Source organism: Leguminivora glycinivorella, chromosome 8, assembly GCF_023078275.1.
Source record: "Leguminivora glycinivorella isolate SPB_JAAS2020 chromosome 8, LegGlyc_1.1, whole genome shotgun sequence".
In the NCBI taxonomy this organism is placed as follows: Eukaryota; Metazoa; Arthropoda; class Insecta; order Lepidoptera; family Tortricidae; genus Leguminivora; species Leguminivora glycinivorella.
Window position 1 is genome coordinate 22704094 of NC_062978.1, and position 25758 is coordinate 22729851.

Below are 25758 nucleotides of genomic sequence, written 5' to 3' on the forward strand. Positions count from 1 at the left end.
ATGGTACGTTACGCGTTACGGGAACCATTAGCCGCCTCTTTAACACTTTGATTCCCATTTTCAACACCCGTGGCGCAATATTTATCTATAGCCCTCTAGCACAACTTGCCTTGTCGCGCGCAAGTCCATACTTGAAGTTTCGCTTGATGTATGGAGTCGCGCGCGACAAGGGAAGTTGTGCTAAAGGGTCAGATCTCGTATATCGCGAAAACGGTATTATAAAAACTTTCTCTCGATTTAATTTAACAATATTGGATGCGAGAAAAAGTACATTTTTTCATGCCATGGTGCAGTGCAGTTTCTTTCAAAATCTCGAAAAACGTATCGCAATTCGCAGTGGAAAACCGGCTACCTACCTACTGTAGAACCGTCGTATTATAAAACGTCTCTGTTTTGTAATGCGGATACCAAACATGATTTATTTATAGGATTTGCAATCTTCATACTAAGAATCGTACCTGAATTTTTTTACATTGTACGTTACCACCTATTAAATACTATCATAACTACATGATGCCTACAAAATTTTTGTCATAATGTGTATTGACGAAAGAAGTATGTCATTTGTTGTTATAATAACCTAACCACAAAATTAAAATTCCGAAAAAACCCCCGACCGCGACATAGTAGACCGATTTTCATGAAACATGGCTAAGAACATCCCGACTTACTCAGCTTTCAGACAAAAAAACTAAATCCAAATCGGTTCATCCGTTCAGGAGCTACGATGCCACAGACAGACACACACAGACAAACAGACAGACAGACAGACAGACAGACAGACAGACAGACAGACAGACAGACAGACAGACAGACAGACAGACAGACAGACAGACAGACACACACACAGACAGACACGTCGAACTTGTCGTTTTTGCGTCGGGTGTAAAAAATAAAAACACGCAAAATTATTTGGAGAAAATATGATTTTGGCCACTTCCAGGCTGCGAAACAGAGCCATCTAGTTTGAAGCCTAAAAGGCCTGCATTTCAAGTGTACGATTTTTTGTATGGGCTTTGTTTGTCCCGGTATTTGCGGATACATAATTATTTGATACGCCGCCGTAATGTATACAAATTAGGTATATAATCCGACTGCGACACCTATGCCAATTACAAAAAACGGAATTTGTATTCAGCTGACGAAGCCTGCGTTGCGGATTTGAGAATATGGTCTCTGAATAAATGGAATTATACAACATTGTGGAAAAAAAATACAAAAAATAATCAGTTTATCGATTCAAAACTTACTTTATTAAATAAAAACCGGTACATAGTTAAGTTTTTCCACCGCTTTCCTCCTTTTTCCTCCATACATCAACGTCGGGGATCGCAGCCACTCTACGTAATTGCCTGTACATTATCGTATCACTGGAGTAGACCGCTCTACAGGGACTTTGGATTGTGCTTGCAGAGGAGAGAGCCTCTACAATGAGAAATAGAGCCGCTACCATGAGATTTTATGTTTTCATCTACATCCATATCATAATACTATAATATCTAATCGCACCAAAAATCAAATATTGCCGAGGCCTTGTACCAGTTGAAGTCGGCACGTCTGCAAACCCCTTATAGTATTTATTAATGGCTAAATGTGTACCTAGATGTTATGTCACAAATATCAGTGACTGGAACTTAAAAACCGGCCAAGAGCGTGTCGGGCCACGCTCAGTGTAGGGTTTCGTAGTTTTCCGTATTTTTCTCAAAAACTACTGAACCTATCAAGTTCAAAACAATTTTCCTAGAAAGTCCTTATAAAGTTCTACTTTTGTGATTTTTTTCATATTTTTTAAACACATGGTTCAAAAGTTAGAGGGGGGGGACGCACTTTTTTTTCCTTTAGGAGCGATTATTTCCGAAAATATTAATATTATCAAAAAACGATCTTAGTAAACCCTTATTCATTTTTAAATACCTATCCAACAAATATCACACGTTGGGGTTGGAATGAAAAAAAATATGATATGATGAAAATATGAATATGAATATGCTTTACATGTAGGGGGGGTACCCTAATAAAACATTTTTTTCCATTTTTTATTTTTGCACTTTGTTGGCGTGATTAATATACATATTGGTACCAAATTTCAGCTTTCTAGTGCTAACGGTTACTGAGATTATCCGCGGACGGACGGACGGACGGACGGACGGACGGACGGACGGACGGACGGAACCCTAAAAAGAGGACTTTGCCGGCCTAGGCCTGCAAGAAATGTATGAAATTCCAATATCGACCTCTTGTCCTAGCCGCACCTGAAACGTCATACTTCGCGGCATAAGGCACAAAACACCAATATTTCATACCATGATTGACAAAATAACATTTGAACGTTTGAAATCAAGAAACGTTCAATAAAAAGGTTTTCGTTCTTGATAGCTTTCCAAATCTTTTTAAATATAATGATGGATCGGTATCATATCGCAGTGACATCTTACTGAGAAATTGTTCGAAGAGGGCAGTTAGTCATCATTACTTTTATTTTCCTAGGAAACGGAAAATTTCGTGTTATTGTCGATAAATCTCCATTACTCCCTCTGACTGATTTATGCGGCCAGTTAAGGAAGGTAAAGCCTTCATAAATCTTGGGGAGAGGACTTACACTTACCATATAGAGTACATTTAATTATTACATGCTAAGAATTAGGTAGGCACTATAGTTTTATTTATTTATTTACTATCGTACAGTATGGCCACTCCCGCTCCCCGCTGAGAATGCTCTCGGTTACCTTACAGTTACCGCCTGTCAAAAACGCGAACAGTCGACCTGTCTTATCTCACTCATACAAGCACGGTACGCGTTCACCTACACGAGCTTAAAATGTGTGCTAGGAACGCGCTTCTTTTATTATTTGATCATCAGTGTTCGAGATGTGCCTGAGCTTGGACTAAATTTAAATGTTGAACAATTATTGTCATGATGGCAGGTCATTCAGAAGACGTGAGGTATAGTTTCATCCAAGGGAGTAAGTTTTTCTTCTATAAAAATTATTTACATCTCAGCGTGATTCTCTGTGACTTCCAGGCGAGCATGGCTGCGCGATAAATGATATAACATTAGGTCATCTCTATCGCACTTACGAATAGTGCGATAGGGACGGCCTGATGGAAGGCCTAGTGCAGCGATTATCTCCCGATGCAATGCCAACATCTAGAATTCGGTGAATCTACATGAATAATAAAGGCACAGCGGGATAATTTCGACTGTGGGGCAAATGGAAAAAAGTGGTTCAGTTACAATTGCCACCCAGTCGGGATTTGCCCCGCTGTACCTTATGTATTTTCGGCTAAATAAACACAATAGTGATTAATACTACTGCTAGACATTACTTACATACGCTATTCGTGATCTATTGAATAACGTTATCGAATTACGTCCTCAATTCATGGTAGCCACATATCTAGTTTAGCTTCTCTTTTTGAACTGAAGATTTCAAAAATACCGAAACAATACGGTTAGCAGGTGATTGGCAAGACAAAGGTTCGGTGAGATGACAAAATGGCGGCATTTTTACATTTTTACTGAAAATAAATATCATGCCTTTGTTACGAAGACAATGCATTTTATTTTAGAGTTCGTAAATATTTGTTTCGAAATATCTCCATTTTGGGAGTTGACTCAGCTTTTTACTGCGTGTATTTTGGTTGTTACTGAAATGGGAAATATTGCCATAAAATTTCCATATTCACAACCTAGGTAGTTACGTACCTAGTTAGCGAAGAGCTGGCGACCTCCTCGCATAACGTATGCGTTGCGATACAGAGAGGAAAGGTCGCCAGCATCCTTGGTACAAGGGCATATTAGCTAGCTTTTAGTTTAGTAAGTAAAGTAAGTAAGTAAGTAAATATTCTTTATTGCACCACAAGGATAACAGATTACAAATAGCAGACATTAAACATAGGTATAGCAACAGGCGGTCTGTAAGCGATCTCTACCAGACAACTTTAAGTTAGTTAAGTTAGTTTAGTCTTAGTTTCCTTATGTAATAATTATGTAACCTTAATCTAAAAATAAATGCCTAACTACTTCAACTAAAAATATGAAAAACTAGGTAAATTCCTTAGGCATGGTGCCGTAGACACTGGCAGCATTTCCTCGTTGTATATATAGGCTATTCTTTGGCCGAGGAAGCTGCCAGCCCTACGGTCACCACTGACCTCCGTCAGTTTTTTCGATAATTCCATAAATTGAAGGCGTTCGGACCCCACGGGCCAAGGGCCTTAACGCCAAATGGTACGAAATTGTATTCGGCGCTTAGACCCCTATATTTGACTTTCTTTCATTTTTTGGCCGCTTGCAGATGTGCCGTGGAAATGTGACAACCGGGGCTAGGGTGTCAAAGTTCGAATCGACTTCTTAGACATAGTTCGGCGTCCGTATGGCATGTGCAATATTATCGCAACGAGCGTGCCTCGGGGTGCCGTGTGGGAATTCCGGTACCGTTCGTATTCAGAATGCACTAGAGGTCTACGCCGTAGAAAAAACGCTGCCAGCGTCGGCGCGGCGTGAAGGAAATAGAAAAAAAATAGCGAAAAGTTAAATGACAGAACAGAGGAAAAGTTGTGTGTATATTTTTAAATCTCATTATTCAGAACTTACCTACCATTTCGTTTTAAGAGCGCTATGACAAAAAAAGGCGATATATTGTAAAATGTACAATATTTATCGGCAAAATTGTACACTTTACTCATACTAAAAGACAGTTAAAGTACTTGTTTCAGTTAGAAAATTTAATTAACTGTCGGTTCATTAAAAAACATATGGATGAAAAAGCGTTTTCAATTAGTAATGATTTTTTTTCTGATGCTCGTTTAGGAAAAACCGCGCGAAGCACAGATTTCGGAGCTCTTATTATGTACAATTTGATAAGCTCACTCTCATAAATGCGGTAAATTTAAATTCCTAATATCTTGTACTTTAGGCCCATTAAACAATATTTATCATTTAATCCTTTGAAATTGAGAAATTGAAAGTAAAACGAACTCAATTTTGTCTTGAAAATACATCGAAACAAGTGATCATTTCTCCGAAAATCTACATGTTATCGAAGTTATTTTAGTATATAAATAATCTGCACAATGTGCTTAAACTGCTGTAATCCATTTGTCGTTATAATATTTTATCATGATTTTTTGCCAATTTTTTGAAAACTAGCCTTCCTGTCGCTATTTTACCGGCGACGGACGCCTGCGATTTCAGTGCCGCGCCGGAGCTCGAGGAGGTAAGACGTATGTCGCTTTGGTCTCCGAGTTTTCATCGCAAACGTCGAGAATATTTATCGTTGTGTGGGTCGGACGCCTTGTTTATACACGGGCTATCCTCGCATTGTGTGTGTGTAAACAGCGACCAACGAATTTGATCCTAGATCCGTAAATATTTGCTTTTGTAATAGTTTGTTATGTTTGAATGTTAAAGTATTACAACATTGTGATGATAAAAATGTGAAAATTACAATACGGTCAAGATGATAAGACACATCAAGATGGTACTCGGGATCTGATGATGGAGCCAGAAGGTGGTCACCAGTACCAGTGAACCATGTAAGTAAACGACTTCGTGTTTAGGCTCGTTGGGTTCGTCTCAACAAGACCTTTGACAAGAGGTGGTACTCAGGGTCTGATGATGGAGCCAGATGGTGGTCACCAGTACCAATGAACCATATAACTAAACCCAGAGATGGGGAAATCGTAATCGATTCCGGATTACACGATTACTTGATTTTACTTTGTAATCTGATACTACTGGGTGTCAGATTACTTGTAATGTAATCAAGTGAAACGGTAAATTACCATTACATGTAAAGGAATCACTAATCATCTATACAATAATTACTATTACCAATAATTCGGAATCATAGTCGATTCAAAATAACTGAAATTATTGACTTGATTACTTTCAGATTACGAATATGTAGTACCTCAGATTGCTGACTGTCACTTTGATACAAAAGTCATCATGGGTGTTGGAAAATAGGTTTTAGGGGGTGCTGATTCCAAAATTAATGACCAATGTGGAATCTGACATTGCTGACTGTCACTTTGACACAAAAGTCGTCATGGGTGTCGTAAAATAGGTTTTAGGGAGTGCTGATTCCAAAATTAATGACCAATGTTCAATCTGACATTGCTGATTGTCACTCTGACACAAAAGTCGTCATGGGTGTCGTAAAATAGGTTTTAGGGGGTGCTGATTACAAAATGAATGACCAATTTGGAATCTGACATTGCTGACTGTCACTTTGACACAAAAGTCGTCATGGGTGTCGTAAAATAGGTTTTAGGGGGTGCTGATTCCAAAATTAATGACCAATGTGGAATCTGACATTGCTGACTGTCACTTTGACACAAAAGTCGTCATGGGTGTCGTAAAATAGGTTTTAGGAGGTGCTGATTCCAAAATTAATGACCAATGTTTAATCTGACATTGCTGACTGTCACTTTGACACAAAAGTCGTCATGGGTGTCGTAAAATAGGTTTTAGGGGGTGCTGATTCCAAAATTAGTGACCAATTTGGAATCTGACATTACTGACTGTCACTTTGACACAAAAGTCGTCATGGGTGTCGTCAAATAGGTATCCGGAGGTGTTTGAAAACTAATGACCAATTTGGAATCTGACACTGTTGACTGTCACTTTGACACAAAAGTGATCATGGGTGTCTTCAAATAGGTTTTCATGGGTACTGATCTCAATATTAATGATCAATTTGGAATCTGACATTGCTGACTGTCACTTTGACATAAAAGTCGTTATGGGTGTCATCAAATAGGTTTCCAGGGGTACTGTGCAATGTCAGGTTCCAAATCGGTCATTACTTTTTAAATCATTTCATTAATTTTGGAATCAGTACCCCTAAAAACTATTTGACTACACCCATGATTCCTTTTGTGTCAAAATGACAATTAGCACTGTGAGATTCCAAAATAGTCGTTAATTTTGGAATCAGCACCCCGGAAACCTTTTTGACGACACCCATGACGACTTTTGTGTCAAAGTGACAGTCAGCAATGTCAAGATTCCAAATCGGTCATTAATTTTCAAATCAGCACCTCCGGAAACCTATTTGACGACACCCATGACGACTTTTGTGTCAAAGTGACAGTCAGCAATGTTAGATTCCACATTGGTCATTATTTTTGGAATCAGCACCCCCTAAAACCTATTTTACGACACCCATGATGACTTTTGTGTCAAAGTGGCAGTCAGCAATGTTAGATTCCACATTGGTCATTAATTTTGGAATCAGCACCCCTAAAACCAATTTTACGACACCCATGACGACTTTTGTGTCAAAGTGACAGTCAGCAATGTCAGATTCCACATTGTTCATTAATTTTGGAATCAGCACCCCCGCAAACCTATTTGACGACACCCATGACGACTTTTGCGTCAAAGTGACAGTCAGCAATGTCAGATTCCACATTGGTCATTAATTTTGGAATCAGCACCCCCTAAAACCTATTTTACGACACCCATGACGACTTTTGTGTCAAAGTGACACTCAGCAATGTCAGATTCCAAATCGGTCATTAATTTTTAAATCAGCACACCCGAAAACCTATACTCGTGGTATATGCACTTGAAATGTGAAAGTGAAAATGCTAGAATGACATGTAAACCACGAAGTTGTATAGTCATATTGTTCATTAGTATTGGTGACCACCATCTGGCTCCATCATCAGACCCTGAGCACCACCTTGAAGTAATTAGAATTGTATTTGTCTTATTTTATCATCATATTAATATATACTTTAATACTTATCATATAACAAAAGCAAATATTTGGGATGGGGTCTACTTTTATAATTATTACTTTAATTTTTTAAACAAATTTTAACATAATTGATATTCTTTCGCGCTATATTCTCGTATTTTCGTACAAAATAATGTTTATTAGAAACCAAAAGTTTATATCGAGATAGTAGATTGTGGTTGTTATCAAAATTCCATAGAAAGGATCAAGATTGTTTTGTCCATTATTGTAGTGCGAGCGAGTGATAAGACGTGCTAGAAAGGGTCGGCATATTGGGCTCGCGCGGCGGGTAAAATACCTAATTTCGCCCGACGCCGAAATGTTATAACGCTCTTAAGATGTAATTATGAAGTAAAGTAACACATCAAATAAGTAATAAGGAAATAAATATATTACAGGACTTCATACACAAATGTATTTATTTATTATTTATTTAAACTTTATTGCACGACATAAAATTGTACAAATGGCGGACTTAATGCCTTAAGGCATTCTCTACCAGTCAACCATTGGATTAAACAGAAACTTTAGTTAGTGCAGGATTGTGATTGTGAAACAAATTGACTGACTTGAATAATAAAATGAATAAGTAAACCTTTAGTTATCTTTCTCAAGGGTTATTGGAGCATTTCAAGTTTAGGTACTTTTATTTACACGGAAGCGACTCTCTTTGGTTCTTTTCTATCGCCGATAGTTCATCGCTTTCTCGCTTTTGGTGGGATCAGTGACTCAAGGTGCTGTTACACGGGCAACACAATTGCCAGCAATTCACATACCATTGCCGCGTTTGCTCTATAGTTAGTTGGTGCGTATTAAACAAACGCGGCTATGGTATGTGAATTGCTGGTAATTGTGTTGCCCGTGTAGCAGCACCGTAAGTCTGAAATTTTGAGATCGGCGTGACTTTTGAATCTGTGGCGGCGCATATGATATAATCATGTTAGCCTTCATAATAATGACCTGGGTCCAGTAGACCCAATAGCGGCTATTGAAGTGTTTAATATTAAATACACTCTAAAAAAATTTGTTTGCTCCTATCAATATTTTGATCGTCGTAGTCAAGCATCTTGATTCCATACGAGCCTGATAAGATCTTAGACAAATGGAATAAGGTAATTTTGATTGCTCTTACTTTTGCAACGTAACTGAGACAATTAAGATCTTGTTCAATAATTACATGAAAAATAATTAGGCGAACTAAATTACCTTAGTAAGTTCAACTAAGCACTTGATAATTATTATCATGATACGTAACTGTATCAACTAACGCAAACCAGTTAGTTCAACTATGACGTTGCTCAATATTAACATGGAGAATGATTGTATTAATTATTTGACCTAAATAAATTCAACTAAGAACATGATTACATCTACTTACGAACCTTGTGAGTCTGAACTAAGATATTGGTCAATTTGAATATTAATTGTTTAATCAATTCAACTAAGACATCTGTCAATATTAACATGAAGCATTACTGTATTAACTATTTAATCCGAATAAGTTCAACTAAGAACATGATTACATCTACTTACGCACCTTGTGAGACTGAACTAAGATATTTTTCTATTTGAACATGAATTGTTTAATCGATTCAACCAAGATGTAGGTCAATATTAACATGAGGCATTACTGTAGTAACCATTAAAACCAAATAAGTTCAATTAAGGACATGATTACATCGATATACACACTTTGTGAGAGTGAACTATGATATTGTTCAATTTGAATCTTTGTTTTGTTATACATTTCAACTGAGAAGCTTGTTCAGTACTATCATTCATGTTCAATTGTACTATGACTTACTTTGTCTCATTTACTAAGACAACAACCCCTTATTGATAATTGTCATAAAACACCACGGGACTGAATTAGACAAATTATGTTTTATACCTATTTACAAATACATACGTTAACTTGACAGATAACATAAAACGATTCATATCTAATTCAGGCTGGTGATGCGTTTATGAATAACGCCATAAATAAAACAAAAGTTATAAAAAAATGACATTTATTCATAATATACTTGGCACCTACTACTACTACCTACTTAGAATAAATAGTTTTTTCTTGCGGCGGTTATCACATCACAGCTAACCTAACAACTTACAAGTTCAATGGAGGAAGAAATCGAAATTTTAAAAACATGGGAGTTGGAGAACTTAAGACGCTACAGGAGCGAAAATGCTAAAATGGAAAGGAGCCCCCTTTCAATTTGGGAATTCAAATTTAATATACAAGTGTTATTAACTAGATTTATCGAAAAAAAATGTCCATTAAGAACTCAGTTAAAAAATATTGCGAAAAAAATCTTTAAAATCGAGGTTCCGCTCTCGACTGTTTCCCCCTTCAAAATTAAGTCAATCGTAACTAAATTTGAGAATCTGAATAACAATGAAATAATCAGTGTCGGACCGTTCAGTTTTTGTGGCTAATTGTTACCAATTTTGAATACCACACCTTTTTTACGCCATAATCAATAACACCGTTTTTGAAAATTTTCGATGGGCTCTAGCGTCTTTAAAAATAAGAATCTCAAAAAATCAAAACGGTCCGACACAGATAAAAATTATTATAATCTGTCTTGAAAAAAATCATTGCTGTATCTTGAAAAACCAGGAGGAAATAGTCGAGAGCGTTTGTATGGAGAATAGATCACTCCTGTATCGTCTTAATACCAGAGTTCACCAGTAAGTACAATGTATTATATTTTCATTGTATTATATATTTTGTAGCACGTATCTACTGCGTTCATAATGGACTGTCTTTCATAGATTATCGATCTGCTGACAACAACTAGAAATGATTCGATTTTTTCAAGAGACTCACCCACAACAATTATGTATGGCTGGCATGACAATCCTATTTTTTGAAGTGTGGCTATGCGAAGTTCGATGGTCTGGCTAATTTCTACACTAGAGCGGATATGCTTTATGAAACCTTCCCTTACTTCCATTTTACTGGGCTTCCAATTTTGACTTGCACCGGAACCTCGCTTCTTCTTTTGGCGGACTGCCGCAGTGTTCAGCAAAAATGGAATGGTGAGAAATCCGGCTATATTCGTTGTTTCCTCATAGGGCGCTATAAAAATGGGACTAGTTAGTAAAATATTATTACAAACGATATAATATAAGGAAAGATCAATGCGGGTAAGTGAACAGTGGGGCAACTGAAACGAGCCACGAAGGTTAAACAAACTTTGCCACCGAGTGAAATACAAAATTTTACACTACACCGACACAAACAAAATATTAACTGTAAAACATCTAACTAAATCAAATCTATCAAGCTTGAGACATCCAGTTAAAATTTGTATGAAATTTCTTTGCACTCTTGTGGACAAAATGCAGTTTTGCTATCTGTTTTTGAAGACTAAAGAGAGCCTTTGCCAGTCGGTGTGGTGAAACTAACTATTTTAACATAGACAACATCTGCTTTATCAATTTTATCATATACTTACAATTGGTAAGTGCAGTAAGTTCGACTTTTTGTATTTCAGCTGTTCCTGAAGATTTATTTTCATTGATGGAAAATTTATAAACAAATTGTCCTAGTAAATTTCATGTGCTTTTGAAGTCGTTAAGCCGCTGGAATGATAAAACAAACAATTAAAAACAAAAAGTAAAAAGAAACGAATGCAGTATTCAGTTATACATATAATAATTATTTTAAAGTTACATAGTAAAAAGTGACTTAGCTAGTTAATGTTATTATATTTACCAAAGAATATCCTTGTGGTTTTTTGAGAGCAGAATATTTTAAAAATAGTGATGCAGAGTCCAATGACTTTTCCACAATCTGAAAAATATTTAGAAACTTTACTTTTCATTTGCCTCTTTAATTAATATAATTATAATACAATTAATTACAGTCATAACCTATACACTCACAGTATAATGTATCATAATAATAAATAAATTAATTAATGTAATAGGACATTCTTACACAGATTGACTGGGTCCCACAGTAAGCTCAAGAAGGCTTGTGATGTGGGTACTCAGACAACGATATAATTAATAAACAAATAATTATATAAATAAAAAACATCCATGACTCAGGATTCTCAGGAACATACCTGTGCTCATCACACAAATAAATGTCCTTACCGGGATTCGAACCCAGAACTGCGGCTTAGTAGGGACGGTCACTTAGTCACTACTCGCTAGGCCAGCCCGGTATCTTGCCTAACAATGCAGTTATATTAAAAATATTATTGTGATAAGATGAGTATGTTACTTCAAAAATGGTTGGAATAAAATCTCTCTCTGGTATGTTGGTCTGCCTATGCAGTATTCATTTATTGAATTGTAATTCTTATAATGTTTTTTACAATAAAATACAGAACCTCCTCCTTCTAGGTAAAGAAGTCTGTTAGAAACTGCTTACCCTGGAATTATAACTGGGCTCTGCTTTCTTCTCAGCAATTGCAGATGGCACATTTTCCTTTTCCGAGGACAAGTTTTCCTTTTCTGAAGTTTCTATAACTATTAGGTCTGTGCTTATGTTAAACTCAGAAAAATCCATCAGGGTCTGGAAATGAATGATACAATTAATATCACATACCATACTACAAAATTATGAACAGCGTGGAAAAATATTTGGCCCTAGAGGAACCGTATTACATCTTTTTTTAACTCAAAGTTAATATTTTTCAATATTGCTACAATATCTGCTTATAATTGGGGGCCATTATGCTAGCAGACAAGATTTAAAATTGAAACAACTCTTAAGGGCAAAAGGTAATTATTTCTCTGTTAATTAATCTATTACAAAGGACTCCACTGAGCCTTGCCTTATATTATGAAATTACTCTCTAATTTACTAAGTTTACAGAGCCGAGGGCTAGCTACACTTGAACATGAGACTAAGGTTTTAAATTATTTAAGGGAACAAACGTGGATCAGCGAACTCTTGAGTTAAAACTACGGGTAGAAACGGTGTACGGCGGATATTAAAATAAAAGGTATAGTAACACGGAGGGTGCCAGAACCATAATTATGCCGGTTCGATGATGTAGATAAGAGTGATTGGAAAGGTCTAACCTCAAACGTGCTACGTCAGCCGCCTCAGACCACCACGACTGCCACGTCAGCCGCCTCAGAGATGGTGTCGTGTGGATGACGGCAGCGTCAGCTTGCCGCCTGTAGGTTACCGGAACACAGCGGGGAATGCTGGCGACCGGCGCGAGGATTAGGCGACGCGGCGTGAACCCTGAAATGTGTATACCAGTCTTTAAGTAAAATTCCAAAGACGGCGTCCGTGAGATTTGGATCGCCCGTAGGACAGGGGAATTGCCCCGGAATTCGAATTCCGAACGTCAACGCGTTCTGTGAAACGACCTACTGCTAATTTGGAATTACACATAACCTAAGTGACAATTTGACAAGGTTTTTAAAGAATGTACAATTTACCGTTGGTGGACAAAAGGCGAGCGGAGAGCAGTTTTGCACTTATTTCAACACCCGGGCACGCTGGGCGTCGCCTATTACCATCGGAACATGGTTTTATTAGCGTCCGATTCCGGGGCTGGAAAATATGCAACGCTTTGTTAGAAACTATCCAACTATAAGAAAATACACAACAGAATCACTATCAAAACTCACTCAAACGGGCGATTGCGCCCGATTTTGACTCGGGCTAAAGATCCCCTCGCAATTCTCTCCCTGGCAAAAATAATTCCGGTCTCTCTCATTTTGACGGAACTATAGTTACCATACCAAGTCTAAATCGGCTCGCGCCGCGAACAGCACATGCCGGACGTTCAACGAAAATTGAGCCAACTTAAATGTGTATTTTATAGACAAGAAATTTAAATGTGTATTATTACGAGATTGCATCCATTATCGGCCGGGGCCGCAGCCCAGCAAGCTATTGGCCTCGTGTCATTAGCAACTTGACTAAATAATGAAAAAAATACATTGTACTTACTGGTGAATTTTCGTATTAAGTTCTCCAACTCCCATGTTTTTAAAGATTCGATCACTTACTCCATTGAACTTGTAAGTTGTTAGATCTGTGATGTGATAGATAACCGCAAAAAAATTAACACAAGACGCGTTGACAAATCACTTCGGCGTCAGTGTTGCCAACTCCGATTTTGAAAAACGCTAGGCTAATGTATAGAAGATGTCTAAAATACGTTAACATTTTTTTTTAAATGAGTCTACCTCGAATTAAAGGCATAAAGGTACTTAAAATAAATGATTAAAAATAATTCATAAATGATTAAAAATAATTCAGTACCTATCTAAAATTGAAATGCCGTCAAATGATACCTAATGTGCAGTAAAATTCACCTTTGTTATTTGGTTACGAGTCTGTTGTTTTTTAGCAATATATTTGATGGAATTTTTATTTTAACTAATAGATAGTAATCAATAGTAAAGTAATCAATAGTAAATTACGATACAAGTGCGAAAAATGGGAAATTTGAAACGAGTTGTGATTAAAACACGAACGAAGAGAGTTTTTTAAATCGACAGGAGTAGTGAATTACCTATAATACTTATTCTATTCGTACATGTATCGTACAACGTTTTACAATACATACCATAATTATGTAATAGTACATTACGATACAAGTGCGAAAAGGTGGAAGTTCGAAACGAGTGGCAATAAATTAAAACACAACAGAAGGGAGTGTTCTAAATCAACACGAGTTACGAATTTCCTTTTCGCACGTGTATGGTACGACGTTTTTCAGTACAGATGGTCCTCCGAAGTTTCGACCTGACAAGAAATGAATCACTTTTCACACTAGTGCGTAAAAAACGCAACATCTGTACTGAAAACTATATTATAAGTCAATAAAAATATATATTAGCCCCAGTGTCAATATATTGTAAGTAATATATTATATGTTGCCCGTGTGGTGACGGGTTAAGAATTTCACAACCCCCTTTCTTCCCGTGGGTGTCGTAGAAGGCGACTGTGGGATACCTATGGGTTAAATTGTGGCGTAGGCGAGAGGCTGGCAACCTGTCACTGCAATGTCACAGTTTCGTTTTCTTTCAATCCCTTATTTGCCAAGAGTGGCACTGAAACGAGTAGATTCATGTGCTACCCCTTCATGGGATACAGGCGTGATTGTATGTATGTATGTATGTATATTATAAGTCATAATTTATTGATTATTTCTCCTCATTTCCTCGCAAATTAGGACAAATTAAATAAATATACTAAAGCAATCTAAGCCTTGGAATGCTTGAATTTTCTGCCTTAACATGTACCTATATAATTATATGCTTAAAATCCTTGCACTTTAAGATGAAGCCTCACGCGCCACGCCGAGTCACGTGATCACGCGTATATATATAGCGTAACCGAAATTGCTCTAGTGTGGCTTCACCCTTTAGGGCTTCTAGATAGAACTTGCTACAGGCTCTGCGCTGCTTTATCCGGCACTGCGTCTGAGCTGAGCCAATTATAGCATTTTTTCTGGGAAGGGGTGGATCCGTTCCTGACTTGGATACTCATGAAGAATACAAAACTGAACCCATATCGAGTCCGGCTATGCTAACGCTGCAGCGTTTTTGATAACAGTGTGCAAGCGTTATTGCGATTATTAAATAACTTTAACGATTCTGACAACACTTTCATAGTGGGCTATCAAATATGAAAAGCATGGTTAGCTTAATAGGATCAGCATGGCAATCCGTAAATAACTCACCCTTCCATTTATTTTGAAAATTGTTATATTACATCGACGTCCGCCACACACGAAAATTCATAATAAAATTGAATACCATATGGCGATGACAAATATGGTTGCTTTCAAGTTGATGCCTTAGACCAAATATGTAAAAATATGTGCCCAATGCTAAATAAAAATTTTCGATGAAAGAGCCGTGAAAATATCCCAGATCTGGTATATTTTATTCCGAGTTGGCAACACTCGCACGCGCTGCGGGAGGGGCGCGGGCGGAAGGCGGATGTACAAACGCTTACCCCTACTATTCACTTGATTGATCAGATTACCAATTATTTAATTTGTTTATTATGATAATAGATTTAACAATTCATTCTTAGTAGAACTCAATTCATTTCGTAATTGATACAACAATTTGATCATAATGGGATTGAGAAATGTATCTTCGTTGTTTCAAAATTTTATATGTCTAGAACTATTGACATACTTATCTGTCTTAAAGAATTAGTTGAGGATTGAAGCAACCTAGATTTAGTTTATGTCAAATACCAAGTCTTATTTGAATCAACAAAGACAAAATAATCAAATTAAGCATGAAAATGCTTAAAACCATTAACATACTTATTTGTTTTAATGAATTAGTTCAGGATTGAATGTACCTACACGTTTAGTTGTTTCAAATACCTAATCTTATTTGAACCAACAGACAAAATAATCAAATCAACTATGAAAATGTTTAAAACCATTAACATACTTATCTGTTTTAATGAATTCGATCAGGATTGAATCTACCTATGTTTAGTTGTTTCAAATACCTAATCTTATTTGAATCAACAAAGATAAAATAATCAAATTTACTATAAAAATGTTCAGAACTATTAACATACTTATCTGTTTTAATGAACTAGTTCAGGATTGAATCAACCTATGTTACATAGTTTTGCCTAACAAGTTAATAATTGATTCAAGGTGTTCATTGGTTAGGAATAACAAAACACCTAAGTTATTAGTTCAATCATACATTCCTTTATTGTTTTAGTAATCAGCTTTATTTGAATTGTATAAGATCGTAATTGTAGTGATTAACTTAACGTCAACTAAGAGAAAACTGCTCTTAGTTGGCCTTCATTTTTAAGAGAAGTGTTAGCGAGGTAGTCGTTTTCCTTTAATTTGTCTATCGGAGAAAACAATTTGAGTACTTCTGCTATTAAACATTGAGCCTCTTTAGATCCAGCTACTGTCAAACCGCGAGGCTTAAATGTACCTTCATCTGATTCCATGACAAAATCTATTTTGTCGAGCTCATTAATATGTTTATTTATGTATGCTTGAGCACCAACAAGACCAGGTTCTTCAGCTGTCCATAAAATAGCACGCAAAGTTCTTTTAGGCCTTAGATTTAAGTGGTGCAAAGCTATTGGAGCTAGCCAACTGATGATCATACCACCTCCGTCATCCATAGCTCCTTGTCCCACATCCCAGCTATCAATGTGTCCAGAGACAATCACTAATTTATCAGGATCCTCTTTGCCTTTTACGTCTATAATAGTATTCCGCGACTTTTTCATATCAAATGTGCTGGCCATTTGAATTTTCAAAACAATCTTTTCGCCTTGTATTTGTAGTCTGGATAACAAATCTGCATCTTCATGAGTGATTGCTGCTGCTGGGATTTTTGGTACTTTATCGTCATAATATTGAGCACCAGTATGAGGAGAATATATAGAGAAAGGAGTAACTGAACGAATAAGTGACGCCACAGCTCCTTTGGCAGCTGCTTTAGAAGCTCCATGTGATCTATACTGTACAGTTTCCCAATACACCACGTATGGTACATCGTAAACAACTATTTTCCCTTTAATATCGTCATTGGTCTTTTCATCGAGTTCTTTGAAATTCTTAACGACGATTGCCTCTGCAGTGATTCCTTCCTTAGGAGTGCTTACGCTGCTTCCGAGGCCAATTACTGCGATATTCTTTTCACGAGGTGAAATCATGGATACTGACTCATGTCCACGAACCCAGTGTGGGGCCTGTAATAATATAAGCAAATATTATATTAGACTACGAAATATAAATAAGACTTAATTACGTATTAGATTACGAAAAATGTACAAATTAATTATACATTTTTTTATCAAGCAGAAACGATAATATTTAAGCAAAAGTGCTTTTTAAAACTAAGTGGACGTTTTACTTCATTAATGTTTTTATTGCTTAATTTGCCCTCATTGTAATATTAGTCGGCTATGAATTATCAACCAGTTGGCCCACGGCTCATATAGTACAGCATTGGATAACAAACCTGTGGCTGTAAGCACCTGTAAGTTAGAATCTCAGCTACATTAAATTCTCCACTTTAAAATCTATGCTATCGACCCCAACTCCCCAGGCGTTTTGTGCTTGATAGAAAGTGATTCGACAATTATTTAATACCTTCGAAAAAATATTTAATACCTACGTCTACTTGTTCAGTAGTAACATCAGTGACTCCATGTGCTCTTGTAAGATTAATCATGTGGTCTATGGCTTTCTCCAGTGTCTCTGTTCCGGACGGACGGGCACCGAATTTGTCCAAAAATGATACGAATCTGGAACAATCACAACTTTATTTGTAGGCTTATCTTAGTTATGATAGCGCGAAGCTTGTTTGTATTATGGTAATCTAGTTCTTTAATTACTTAAGTTTAAATATGGCACATTAAATTTCTGTATTTTTCGTACTTCCTTAAAAACGGCCAAACGGTTTAGTAAAGGATTTATTATGAAATAACCACAAATAAAGCTAATATATTATAAAATATCCCAAACCCTTAGGAATGTATTCCTAATAAGACTATCGTTATCGTAAGCGCGATGTACAGTTTACCACTCTTAGTACAGCGACATCTCTTGTGACAGTTGTTAAACATCTTAGTTTGAATCTTAATTTACGTAATTACAGTTTCGAACAATTTCCTCCTTGAGCCTATTGTAATCCCTCTTGTTTTCCTAAACTTTCAAGCACAAAATCACTGGAGATATTAAATTTATAATCCCATCGACTCAAAATCGAGTGCTATTTGATATAACGAGCCATTAGATGAACGATTGAGTTTCATAGCGTCTTAAATTCCGACGTTCTTGGGAGTTAAATATTTTACGGCGTCAATAAAAGTATACCTTGAATGTAAAATGTTAATTTAAAAGGTTGAAGCTGGCAGAATTTTCCAATTTAATTTCAATTAGTAAACATTAAAAAATCAGCGCAGAAGGACATTTAGGTAAAAATTAGAGGTAAGTTGAGAGCAGTACATTTCACATTAAAACAACTCGATCACTCGTATTATACTTATATGCTCCAACATTGGGGGTACGAGATAACCTCCATCTATGGAGAGATGTAATATACAATATACATGCACAAAAGACCGAAATATAGTATTGAAGATGCAGTTGTGTTTGACGGTGCCTTTAAGTTTTTATTGAGATTCTGAAATCCAAAAATCTGTTTTGGTTATAGAGCGTGTAATATACACAGAATTATACAAACATAACATATGAGTTATATTATATCACTATCGACTTTTCATCATCGTTCGGGTAAACTACGGATTTGCACAATGACACGCACATTTAAGAGTAGGTATGCCACTACGAATCATAGCGAGCATTTTTACGAACGATATAAACAATAAAATTTACGAAGCACCAAACTTACTGCTCAAACATTCTCTCTCCCAATCCTTTATTCTTTATCTCTTCCATAATAATTTGTGTCACATTTTTATAAGATGCTATATCGTGTACTATTTGAGGATCTAAGTTGCATTCACTTTCATCATATCTATTTATAATGGCAGCGTCTGCTATTACTAAAGCAAAAACAAGGAAAAACACTGATCTGTACATTTCGGTCAACATTTGACCAGAGTTTGCCGGGTACTACATAGATAATATGTTAATTATTTGCGATTAGTGATGTGCCACGGAATACTTTAATCAATATTTCACGCCCCTGAGAATATACGATCTATCGTTAAGCTGAATTTACACGTGCAAATTATTCCCGCAAGTTTTGAGACAAAGGTATATTAGTTAAGAGATGCAGATGATTGCCACTCATTCTATAAATACCATACACTGAAGAAAAAGCTATCAATCCCACTGTGTAGCGGTTTAGCACGTCAGCCGCGTTAGCTGGAGACCCGGGTTCGATTCCCGGCTTCGCCACCATTGGGCTTGATCGCTTTTTATTTAGTGTATGGTATCTATTTCAGTTTATAATTTATATATAGTAGTGTTACTACTTAAAAAAAAAAATTTTGAGTAATGTCCTGAATAAATAAAATAAAATAAAATAAAACATATTTCCAGGAACATTCCTGCTGCGGCACATCACTAGATACTAGTTATTATCACATTGGTTATCGTTCGTTGACGATTCAACTCCCGGGGTCAGTCATTATGTAGATTAGTTATAAACTAAGTATTTAATTAACGAGTTTGTTTAGTTATTGGATATGGACAATAGTACATGTTATGGTGCGGGTGTGGGTCTCTAACACGAACAATAATAGTACATTACATCAGAGGCTGGGAAAATGAGGATTTCCGGCCAAGTGGGTATATACGGCCGAGCGAGCGTGCGAGCGAGGCCGGATAGGGATACGAGGCCGGGAATCCGTTTTCACGCCGAGGCATGTATAGTGCTTTTCTCAAACATACAATGAAATAAAAAAAAATGCTCTAAAGGACAATATTTTATAAAAAAAAGTTACTTTGCAGGCCTAGGCCTAAAAAATAATATGAAATCCCTTTACAGTCCTCTCGAGTTGTTGCGCCCAAAAAGCGATACTTCCCAGCCCATTTTAAGGAACGTAAAGACAATATTTCATTGCATGTTTGAGAAAACTCAATTTTATTTACTTATTTCTTATTAGCTTTTGCCCGCGGCTTCGCTCGCCTTGAATTTGAATATTGCGGAATGCTCCATACAAATTTCCACCCCCCATTTAAGGAAGTGGGGGGTTAGAAGGAAACAAAAAGTAGCCTATGTCACTCTCCGTCCCTTCAGCTATCTCCACTTAAAAAATCAATAATCAGAAAGACGTACAAAAAAACAGACACACACTTTTCCATCGCAATTGACCGCGGTGTGACTACGGGCAACCTTAAAAACTACACTTTTTTTTAATAGCCTATTGTAGTATCCCACTGCTGGGCAAAGGGCCTCCCCTCGCTTCTTCCACTCAACCCTGTCACGTGCGTGATCCTGCCAGCGTGGATAGAATGCGTCCAAGTCATCCCGCCATCTCTTACTTTTTATTGAATAATCCGTTATATTCAGTGAATGATTAGTTATATGATTTTCTTAATTAATGCTCTTAGTTTTAATATGACGATCATTATGAGATATCTATACCTACCTATTAGATTTTTTCATTTGAAATGTATTCCATTATGTATTTATTTTTTTAGTTTGACTATCTGTAAATGCAGTTGATCGAGTAAATTGATAGTTTTCGTTTTTATTTTAACTCTTTTTGTTTTGATTATTATTATTGACATTATACAATTGAATGAATGCATGTGAAATAATTATATTGACGATCATAATGTGAATTCATATAGGTTAACATAGCATAATTTATAATGTAATTATTATTTCCTTTATTTATCTTTTCTCTTAGATTAGGCTGTTTTATAATATGATTATAAAAGTAAAATACAAAACCACATACAAAACAATACAAAATATATAAACACATTATAAAAAACCTAACCTAGGGTGCCGCCGGCAGCGGGGCAGGGCCCAAGCTGCCGGTGGTTAGGGCTGCAGAGAGAGGAACCGTCGGACTATCCGCGCCGTGTCCAAGATCACCGCCTTCTGCATCTGACCCTTGATCCAACCACCTAGCGAGAATCTCTCGAGATGTTGGTCGAGACTCTTCGCTATGAGACCGTTCGCTGAAACGACTATCGGGACAATGATCGTCGAATCAACATCCCACATGGCGGTTATCTCGTAAGCCAAGTCTAGATACTTACTGGACTTGTCCTTCTCGGCTTTCACGAGATTCTCATCATGGGGGATGGTGATGTCGACGAGCACGGCCCGGCGTTGCGATCGATCTATTATGACAATGTAATTTATCATTATGAAAGAAATAAAACTAAACTTCTTCGGTCCGCCTGAACCCCGGCCTGCACCCTCTACGGTGTTCCGTGGGTCCCACACACATAATTATAATTAAAATAATCATAACATTTCCTAGAAACATAGTTTCATAATGACGCGAAATGTTTAACGAGCTTAATTAAAATGAAATGAGATATTTCAGCAACTTTGTGACACGGAAGCCATGCTAATTACCAAAGTTAACTGGTACTCATATAACGAGTCTGGAATGTACGTAATAAACTGAGTTCTCTGGATTTTCTGTCCAAAGAGAAATATAATATATGCTAGGTTTAATTTTCAGTGTAACTGATACTGTGACGTAAAATATGAAATTGTAATAACTAGATTTTTAAATATCTGGGTGAATCCACGTAAAAGTAACGTGAGTCACGACTTCATTGAGTGTTTATTTGAACTACAGCTGCAAATTAAAGGATCTAGGTACTAGGTAAGGTGACTAAATAAATTGCACTTGCATCGTGAATAAATGGAACATGCCATAAATTCGTGACTCATGTTACTCTTGCCGCGGAATGACCCATCTAAAGATAGTCATCCTCATCCTCCTTGCGTTATCCCGGCATTTGCCACGGCTCATGGGAGCCTGGGGTCCGCTTTGACAACTATCCCAAGATTTGGCGTAGGCACTAGTTTTACGAAAGCGACTGCCATCTGACCTTCCAACCCGAAGGGTAGCTAGACCTTATTGGCATTAGTCCGGTTTCCTCACGATGTTTTCCTTTACCGAAAAGTGACTGGCAAATATCAAATGTCATTTCGCACATAAGTTTCGAAAAACTCATTAGTGCGAGCCGGGGTTCGAACCCGCGACCTCCGGAACGAAAGAACTTATCTAAAGATAGTATATGGTAGCTAGCTAGCTAGTATACGGTAAAACTACAAATATTCTGTTCGGAAACATATTTATTCAAAAATAATTAACTGCCTGATTCGTAAAAATGTGTTCAATATCACAAATGGATACGATATGTCAACACGTCATTTGTGGCACGGACTTATCCGATTCTTATCGTATTAAGAGGTTCTGATTTATGTCAAAATTCGTATCAGGGCGTTAGGTGTATTTTTTTATGAGATAGGAGGCAAACGAGCCGACAGGTCGCCTGATGGTAAGCGATCACTGCATGGGCATGGACACCCGAAACACCAGAAGTGTTGGAAGTGTGTTGCCGGCCTTTAAGATGGGTGTGCTCTTTTCTTGATGGTTTTAAGGATTTAGATTTATATTCGTGTTGACCGAAAAATGCTACATTATAATTATTCCGAATCAATGACGTAACTAGAAAGAGCTTATAAAGGTCTACGATGATCCAAAAACGCTGCTGACTGTACTTACTGCACCCTAAAATAATGTACAGTAGTGAAGCCAGTTTCTCGGATGCATTTCATCCACCTGTGTTATTTCCTCAGACTTTCCCTTTGAAGTTTTCGTAACACAGCCACGCTCAGAGGATTATCGAAGAAAATCAAAGAAAATCCCTGAAAAGAAAGACCGTGTATGTATACAGTTCACTTACATTGTACCACACCAGAGATGATTACCACTAGATGGAGCATGGAACAAGTAGGTGAAACGCAACTGGTTCCGTCGATTTCTTCAAAAAATATTTTTTGAATAATGTTGTGACGCTAACTGACACTTTCCAATTCAAATATTTCAAATCTGACTGACGATTGCGCTAAGGATTTTCTAGCTATTATTCAAGACATTGTACCATATAGTCAAATAACACTAGCAGTTTTGTGTGTCTGATGGTGTTAGGGGTAGGGATCCGTACCGGTATCTTTTTAAATATTAAACTTTTTAAATGTAACTTTTGAAAAATATTTTGAATGATTTTTACTTTTTATGTATATTTGAATTATCTATAATTAGATAATAAAAATGAATTACCTTATCGTCCCATTAAAAATAAAGTACCTAATTATTAAAGATTGCTCAAGACCGTGACGGATGGAGATCCATGGGGGGGAGGCTTTTATCGATTTTTTTAATTTTTTTTTATTTATTTACAGGTAACATACACTATATTATTAAAGAACGAAAAAATTAGCCTTTTTATTTGAGTACTTATAGATATAGGTTTCCGATCCCTTTTTCGGAGGTTAATATGCAATGTCTATCGAGTGACGATCTATGATTATTACACACGGGTACCTCTTGAATGCCGGTCACGTTCTGTCAAATTTTTTTCACACCGTTCAGTATGGGAACGTGACAGAATTACAGGAATCACACCAAATTGAATATTTACTTATATGTAGATCTAATAATAAATATTGACTTGTGTTTTGATGCCAGTTACATGGTAAACATCCGTACTTACTTGGAACAATTCGATGTCAGCTAGCTACGTTATGACCGACATGGCTTAGGCACCTACCGCGATAGTAGAGGGTTTTGGTTCGAACCCTAGGTGTGGGTAACCCTGTACGGTTGGCGGAATAACAATAAAATACGGAGCTCGATTACATGTGTTTATTGTTCAAACTCAACTTACAGACTACTCAATACATGGATGATACATGACATATATATCTATAGATACACATACACCACACGCCCCCTCTTCATTAAAAAAAAAACATAATAGAGAGTGTGTGTGTTTTTTTTTTTTAGGAAACATATGGCTTAGTCCTATTTTTGTGCAATATATTTTGCTTATTTTTATTATCTAAAATGATTACATTTGGTTGTATATCCTTAACTACCTTATATGGGCCTAAATATAAAGGGTCCAATTTATTGGCGCGAGCTTCATTTTTTACCAAAATTAAATCGCCTTCTGCATATTTTACAGTGTTTACATCAGTGTCGTATCTGTATTTTCTTACCTCTTTACTTTTACAAAGATTTGTCTTAGCATCTAATTGCGACTTTTGAATCCTATATTTTAATTCGCATGGGTAATCGTTATGGTTATATAATGGGTCTAAAGTATCTGTTAGATGTGTCGGTATACTACATAATTTGCCAAAAACAAGTTCAAATGGGCTATATTTAGTTTCACTGTGTACAGTGGTATTGAAAGCAAAAGACCAATAAGGTAACCATGTACTCCAATTTTGGGGCGCGTTGTTTGTTTGAATACGTAAAAAGGAAATTAGAGTTTTATGACTATTTTCTAACGCACCTATAGTTTGATGATGATAAGCGGTTGAGGTTAAGTGTGTAATTTTTAAGAGTTTGCACACTTCTTGCATGGTAGCTGAAATAAATTCCGTCCCTCGATCGGTAACGATCTCACTAGGTATGCCGTAGCGTAGAATGAAGTTGTTTACAAATGCAGTAGCAACCGCCACCGTTTCTTTAGTTGTTAGGGGATAGGCTTCGACATACTTTGTGAGGTCGCATTGTAATGTTAATATATAATTATAACCATTGTCATCCTTAATTAACGGGCCAACTAAATCTAAAAATATTCTACTAAAAGCTGACTTACCTGTGTCAGTTATTGACATTGGTTCTCGTATATACTTACTGTGTTTCTGTCTCTGACATGAATCGCACTTTTTCACGAAATTTATGACATCTTTTTCCATGCCGTTCCAGAAATACAGTCTTTTAATATTGTTTAACATGCGCCTAATGCCAGCATGGCCACTAGTTGGCAGCATGTGGTAGTCATTTAGTATGACACGGATTGTGTCTGTATCGGTAATCCTTTTTATTCCTCTTAAAATATGTAACCGTGGGCCGGTCCACGTTGGTAATTTATTAATGGCACGCGTTAACTCTTCTACTTTTTCTTTATTATTGTCATTCTTTATAACATACAAGTTATTTACATTTATATTTGTACAAAACAAACTCAACGCCCTCGCAAAGGCAGCTCGTGCGCAATACGATCGGGATGATGGTTTGACGTAAATTATAGACTTCGTTTCCAAAAATGCGAAGTCTTCGCTCTCTTTTGTGACATAATGTTGCAAATTATTGATGTCTTTGTCATGTAGATTTAGCAAGAGTTCTGTGTAATTATTTGGTACTTTTAACATGTCTACCACTCGGGGTTGGGGTGTTATAACTACTTGACTGTCAGGAGATTTATTTTGTGGTTGTAACATATTTTCATGTTTCCTTCGTTGAGCCCTAGTTAGAACTGCTATGATGTTTTCATGCATTGCTTTTAATTCGTCACTACTGATTCTTATACGAGATAATGCATCGGCT

The 25758-nt window shown here is 36.7% G+C and overlaps 1 protein-coding gene and 1 long non-coding RNA gene across 2 annotated transcripts; both read right to left on the minus strand.

Moving 5' to 3' along the window:
• Positions 1-10451: 10451 nt before the first annotated feature.
• LOC125228802 lies at positions 10452-13939 on the minus strand. Its single transcript, XR_007177324.1, has 7 exons — positions 13681-13939; positions 13164-13278; positions 12795-12963; positions 12139-12282; positions 11473-11550; positions 11213-11339; positions 10452-10833 (listed from the first exon to the last, which is right to left on the minus strand). It is a non-coding gene; the product is annotated as an uncharacterized LOC125228802 (long non-coding RNA).
• Positions 13940-16497: 2558 nt separating this feature from the next.
• On the minus strand, positions 16498-19336 carry LOC125229127 (carboxypeptidase Q-like). The gene is made up of 3 exons (XM_048133906.1): positions 19101-19336; positions 17862-17991; positions 16498-17433 (listed from the first exon to the last, which is right to left on the minus strand). The coding sequence occupies exons 1-3, from the start codon at positions 19301-19303 to the stop codon at positions 16498-16500; spliced, it is 1269 nt and encodes a 422-aa protein (XP_047989863.1). The 5' UTR covers positions 19304-19336.
• Between the last annotated feature and the right edge of the window lie 6422 nt (positions 19337-25758).